The 7500-nt window shown below is 34.7% G+C and overlaps 1 protein-coding gene across 1 annotated transcript in view; it reads right to left on the bottom strand.

The window, feature by feature from the left end:
• Window positions 1-1580: 1580 nt before the first annotated feature.
• Window positions 1581-7500, bottom strand: part of LOC144433206 (RYamide receptor-like) — a 25416-nt gene continuing 19496 nt past the window's right edge. The window contains exons 2-4 of the mRNA XM_078121514.1: window positions 4048-4449; window positions 2800-3027; window positions 1581-1745 (exon numbers count right to left, since the gene is read on the bottom strand). Of these exons, the coding sequence (XP_077977640.1) occupies window positions 1581-1745; window positions 2800-3027; window positions 4048-4449 (795 nt within the window). The remainder of the gene's footprint in view (window positions 1746-2799; window positions 3028-4047; window positions 4450-7500) is intronic.

Below are 7500 nucleotides of genomic sequence, written 5' to 3'. Positions count from 1 at the left end.
CCTATGAATTTATTACAAAGAAAAGTCAAACTCTACCATTTAGCATTAAACTTTTATATGCCTTGATCGACTAAAGTCTTCAGAGAAAGTCGTCCGACTGTTCGCTAGTCATATTTGAGCACCAGGTGTCCTGAACAGTATCTGAGCACTTAGCGGCGTTGTCATTAGTTATCTGAGCCTTTGTTGGTAGTGTGATCACTATGAAAGATTACTCGGTGAGGTTTCGTTAGTTACAGTGTATGAGTACTCGGTGGCTGGCTGATTAGTTGTGACTTAAATACTAAGGCAGTATAATCAGTTATATCTGAACACTAGGTGGCGGTATAATCAGCCAAGAGATGTGTACTAAATTTGTCTGTAATAACTCCACAATGATCTCTGCCTATAAGCAAACCAAGCCTACTTGTATCAAGAATGCCATTTTACTAGTATATTCTTGCAAGGGCTTAGTACATTAATCACATCAATCAATGATATCTAACAACAACAACAACAACAACAACAACAATAAACTAAATAAATTTCAATTTACATTGTATAAAACGCATGTGGTGTATTTCTTGGACGTCTGAGTTCAGTCATTTTGAATCTTTGCAGCAAGCGTTTGTTGGAAGTATAACATACGAAGGTGTAACATTTAACATTTATTGATACAGTAAATGTCACTAACACCACACATGTAAGCAATACACATAAAATACCCAAACTGACGTTTCATTTGAAAATTCCCTAATCATGGGGTCGATAATATGGCAAACATCTCCATGCTTTAGAAATACCTTCACAACAACAGAATATAGGTAATAACTGATGATGATAACTGCATGATTGTGACGAGCAATCGTTGACAGTTGGTCTGTTTTTCAATTGTACATGCCATCGGGTAGAATTTTTAAACTTGGGCGATACATACCCGTCTGAAAATTTGGGGAGAGGTAAAAGTATGTCTTTTGTTATCATCTATGGACAGTACAAAATAGTATGAAATTTAAAGAAATCTCGTCAATATATGGCCAACATAGAAAATAATCCTCACTAACTCATTCGTATGAATGGAATGTTTAACCAAAATCTAACCCATTTGTTTCCAAAACCACACAATGTTGAAGCCAAAAATCTTATTCTTTCACAGACAGACAGACAGACAGACAGACAGACAGACAGACAGACAGACAGACAGACAGACAAATAGATATAGAGACAAACAAACAATCAAACAGGCAGATATAGGCATAACACTATCTCACTTTACAAATTTGCTTTCGACACAATGTACATCATGATATTAGTAGACTTCATGCTATGAGAATATGTGGATGTACTTTATATTTATATTTATAATATATGTACACAAAGACGTAAACACATATCTACACAAATATATATGTGTGACAGTGTGTAAAGTATATATATATATGTATGTATACGTGTGTGTGTGTGTATGTATGTATGTATGTATGTATGTATGTATGTATGTATGTATGTATGTATGTGTGTGTGTGTGTGTGTGTGTGTGTGTGCGTGTATGTGTGTGTGTGCATATATTTTGTAAATGTAATTTCACTGAAACTGTTTTTCATTCAAGCCGATGATTTCGCGATCGTCTTCTTTCTACTTTTTTTGGTAGCAGACGATTGATAGGATGATGACGTCAGTCTTGCCAGGGTTGTTGACCGTTCACTTATTGTTCTCAATAAGAAAGACCTTTTACAACAGCACGACTTGAACAGCACCTTGGCATCTGTCTGTTGAGAAATATACATAAGATATTAGAACATGTGCCAAATAAATAACTGATTGTAATCCCCATTTATTTGTTTATAAGAGTTGTTTCAATTCTTTGTAATCATTCGAAATCCTAACAAATATGCACTTGAATGATTGTATATCAGAGATGATATCTTACAAATCATATCCTTTTCCGTTCTTACAACTACAATATAGTCACAGAAAATAGTTAAAATACCAATAATGATACACTATACTTGTTAATTAGTGGTCGATATTATCCATAAGCAGTACAAAAACAGGTTGGTATCATAATCGCCGTTGAGGGCGTGAGGACCTTGTTTTATCGTGTATACAGCTACAATAAAAACACATTGTACCTACAGATGATGCAATACTATTAACGGTGTACGATATTACGAGTAAGTTATTGTACCTAATAAAAAAAAACCTACGTTCCAGGCTGCAGCCAGAGCAGTTTTATACAATCTTTACATTGTACGTTTATTGTCCTTAGGATATCAATATTTTTCGAGGCAATCCTCACTCAGCTTTTTAAAATGTTTTTTAAAATTTCTTTGCAAGGAAAAAAGAACCATACAAAAGGTTAGGCCTAATAAAAAAATTGTGTGGTTTCAGTTACCCGACCACACCTACCTTTTCACTGTCGACCATAATTTTGTTACGTATTCGAGAAAGTAATATAATCGCAAAAAAATGTGAACTCTCACGAGAAATAGTGGACGCGGAAACTGCCATCAACTTAAAAAGACACTCTAAAACTGTTCTTCCAATCTGTAATGGTTGTACGTCTGATAGGAAGAAATAAACAACACAGGGACCATTTGGAAATCAATGGAAAACCTGAACAAGACACTCACACAGAAAAGAATAAAATAAAATAAAGTAAAAAATCTAAAATTGGGCGTAACCGGAACCACACAATTCTTTTTAATTATTAGGCTTAACGCTAGGCAACATTAGGCTTAACTTACTTGAAATGTTTATTAAGCAGTTACTATTCTTATCAAAGAGTTTTTTTTTAAACCTTAGACTGAATCACTCACTCACCGTAAAACCGTCATTCAGAAATCCATAGATGATAGGATTGACGAAACTGTTAGACAACGCCAACCATAACACACATGCCTGTATAATTCTCATTCTATCCTGGCTCTCAATGCTGCTTTCAACATTATCAGAGAGATGTGGAAAGTAGAGGGTGATGAGTTTAAAGACGTGTAAAGGTAGCCAACACAGAGCGAACATGACAACGATCACAACAAGCATCTTGATAACCTGGACCAACAAATGAGAAGGAAAAAAAAGGGTTTTAAATATTCCAATTAGGTTTTTTTGGTAATGGTAAAGTAGATTAACTGATGCATGGAACTGCTAGATGTTTTAACACAAAGATAGACATGATTCAACTCTATAACAGAGATACTACGCAAAGCAGGATCCTTTACAAAATCATATTGAAAAGTACTAGTGATAAAGCGTTGCTATTCTTTGACAGGGCAGTATAGTAAAAACATGCTTCTGATGAAAATATTGTAGATGGACTTTGTGCAATTTTAATGGCTTCAATTGTTTACTTTCCAAATGATAATCAACATGATAACATGTCTACTTCTACATACTCATTGTGCGCGATACCTCTGTTATATTTTTTTTTTTGCATTTGAAGTTGTATGTATGTATGTATGTAATGTATGTATGTATGTATGTATGTATGTATGTATGTATGTATGTATGCATGCATGCATGCATGCATGCATGCATGTATGTATGTATGTATGTATGTATGTATGTATGTATGTATGCATGTATGCATGTATGCATGCATGCATGCATGCATGTATGCATGCATGCATGTATGTATGTATGTATGTATGTATGTATGTATGTGTGTATGTATGTATGTATGTATGTATGTATGTATGTATGTATGTATGTGTGTATTTATTTCTCATGTGCAATGCGACAGATACTAGAATTCTAGTTTTAATTTATACACACACATATATATACATACAGATAGACAGACAGACACAGACAGACAGACAGTCAGACATAAGGCTAAAAGTTTACATCAGTGCAAAGTTATTTCTTTCATATATGTACCACCTAACTGAAACAATCCACATGACAACGGAAGGACGATAGTATGAACTCTTTATCGCGGTCTCTTATATCGAACTTCATATTTGTATCATATTATATATATATATATATATATATATATATATATATATATATATATATATATATACCACTATGACCATATCATATATCTCTATGTATACCTCTTATTACCTTTCGTTTGGATTTATTGAAGTTCTTGTCCCTGTTTTTATCAGCATTTCCAGGAATACGTCTACCCCATAGTCGGTGGCCTACTTTAGCATATGTGTACGTCAAAATGACGAGTGGCATGAAGTATGTTATGGCAAGGAAACACCACTCCCATACTTTACCAAACAATGTACTTGGATACTTTTCAAAGCAGCTGTAAGTGATTCTTCCGTCATAATAGTCATCTTCGTACTTTGTAAAGACAGCCTGGCAGATCGACAACATCACAGCGATAAACCATATAACGGCGAAGAGAACAACTGACCGTTTTTTGGTAAATCTTGCCTTCAGAGGGAACATGACAGCGAAGTAACGGTCGATGCCAACAGCTGTCAGGGTTCCGATACTCACTACGACAGAAACCTGAAACGACAAATATAATCACGTTTATAACAATCAACAATAGTAAGTAACATGTATGTATGTATGTATGTATGTATGTATGTATGTATGTATGTATGTATGCATGTATGTATGCATGCATGCATGCATGCATGCATGCATGCATGTATGCATGCATGTATGTATGTATGTATGTATGTATGTATGTATGTATGTATGTATGTATGTATGTATGTATGTATGTATGTATGTATGTATGTGTGTATGTATGTGTGCATGTATGTATGCATGTATGTATGTATGTATGTATGTATGTATGTATGTATGTATGTATGTATGTATGTATGTACAGTTGATATATTATCATTACGTACGTACGTACGCACGCACGCACGCACGTGTGTGTCTATATGTCTGTCTGTCTGTCTGTCTGTCTGTCTGTCTGTCTGTCTGTCTGTCTGTATGTATGTATGTATGTATGTATGTATGTATGTGTGTGTGTGTGTGTATGTATGTATGTATGTATGTATGTATGTATGTATGTATGTATGTATGTATGCCGTGTACACCTATTATACAGATTAGATATAAAGCTTCACAATGCAATAAAGTGGGATATATTCATTTTAATCATAATTTGATATGTCTTCTTGCAATCATATTAACATTTATGATGTATATAAAAATTATCTGATTAAGGCTATAAATAGATTGGCAAGGGCTTAAGTAGCTGGCAGCTGTTTTTATCTGTGGCTCCATCATATGATAATTAATTATAGGATCCGTTACGTCATGTGAAACATAGAATTAAGTACGGCAGTCCTATTAAATAATATTTGATACGTAAACCTATCAAGTAACGTGCGACGCCCAAACAAAATTTTGTATACGAGAAGAAATTCATACAATTAATGAAAAGAAGGCCATATACAAGTGAAATCAGGCGTCCATGAGTCAAATTCTTCGTGATGATCAGATCTTGGTCATAGGATGCTCAGAATGGGTGTAAGATCTTGGCAATAATCGCGACATATGTTGTAGTGTTTCTCAACTAACACATAGTAGTTCATTCAAACACGAGTATCGGACAACGCGACCTTTGAACTTTTAAGGAGAACACCACTCCAGTAGTATTTTCATAAACTTTAAGTTCTGAAGAGCCATGTTTTGGGGTAACATAATATTTATTCTACACGATTGCCAGAAACAGTAAACTAATGGGACTTAACAGATATGTACAGTTATTAGACACACACTGAATATTCATGACTCCTAAATGCTTACTGCGAACCTTTAGATAAATAGTCATGAATATTCAGTGTTCACCTAATAAACATGCATGTACAATATACGTGAAATAGAGATTCAATTCAAATTGATGTTACTTGGCAATCACGCAAAATATGGGTGACGTAGAACCAAAGATTTAGACTGTTTTACGGCGCTGGATGACTGACCCCAATAACACTCGTTTTATCCATGAATAAGACGACACTGTATCGGAGTCAGTCAGTCAGCGCAGTAAACAGGCTCCCAAAAGTTTGGGAAATCCATCAATTTCCTGGAATGGTTTTCCGCTTTAAATAAATCCATGTGACCTTAAGGGTCGTTATTTCCTTTGGAGAAAATAGGGTATTGTACAACTGATGACGTCATCGTCGACATGTATCATGCATTGACGTAGCAGACTGCATAACTGTCTTAAATCATGGTCCATGTGTACACGACTACTACTCAAGGTAAATTTAAATGCGCTGGTTGTGTTCATACATGCGAGAACACTTAAGGATTCCCGGTAGCGCTATATCTTATACCCGATTTTCGCATCTGTAAAGTTCCTGTTATACTCCCATATATTCTATTTAGACATGTCGCATTAATATCTGAGTAGTGTTGCGAGATGGGAACGAGGGACGGCATATTGTTGTCATTAAAGGTTTTCTGCAGCCGAGAGTTATCTGTTAAGTTCATAATTGCCTGTACATATCCTAGGAGAATTGAAAAATCGCTTTTGGGATTTCCGTGACTACAAGGAGTAATTTACATCTTCCATTTTCCAGTTTCCTTATTTTATATATTTTTCCTGCACTAAGTATCACTTGATACGTTTCTTTGGAAACAAGAAGAACTGATCTTTAGGATTATTTTATCAATCAAATATTCTGCAGCATGCAACCCATCTGAAGATATACTAAAGAGTTTCTACGTGAAAATACGTCGTTTTCTGTACATAATGTGCTCTATCACGATTGGTGGTTTTTCACAATATCATAAAAATCCCAATTGTAAGCTTGGAAAAGAAGGTCTAGAATCCTCGGTCTTTAATGTATGTATGTATGTATGTATGTATGTATGTATGTATGTATGTATGTATGTATGTATGTATGTATGTATGTATGTATGTATGTATGTATGTATGTATGTATGTATGTGTGTGTGTATGTGTGTGTATGTATGTATGTATGTATGTATGTATGTATGTATGTATGTATGTATGTATGTATGTATGTATGTCTGTACAATTTATCGTAGATATTGATCATGGTAAAATTTGTAAATTGTCGAACTGTTTAATGCATAGAACGAAATTATATGTCTTATCGAAGCAAAGAAACAAGGAAACAAGGATTTTTCTATTCCTAATTGATAGTATACTACCTTCTTTCCTTGTGATATTATATCGATGTTGTTCGAGTTTACTGTCAGCTCTCCAAACGCCTCGGGCAATTAGTCATCGATATTTGAATATAATACCTACGATCAGCTGCACTGGTCTGTTAAAATATAAATTTGCCACCAGGGATTCACTACAAAGACTTGCTTTCATTGCTATGTTCTATTTTAATCTAAAAGAGTTGGTTCGCACGATTACTGTACACATCAATACACTGAACATGTGTCTGATAAGCTGCCGATGGTCGAATTCTTCGACATCTTCTAGACAGTCACGAAAGTTGAGTGTATGTTTATATTGCCTTCGTGTATTCATCACGTCTTCACATCTGAACTCGGTTGAGTGCTTGAATCGCCATAAGTGTTGGAACAGTATCCGTGTAAATTAAAATACAAAGT

This window comes from Glandiceps talaboti, chromosome 3 (genome assembly GCF_964340395.1).
Source record: "Glandiceps talaboti chromosome 3, keGlaTala1.1, whole genome shotgun sequence".
In the NCBI taxonomy this organism is placed as follows: domain Eukaryota; kingdom Metazoa; phylum Hemichordata; class Enteropneusta; family Spengelidae; genus Glandiceps; species Glandiceps talaboti.
Note: the sequence above shows the minus strand (reverse complement) of the source record. Positions and strands in the feature narration are given on the sequence as shown.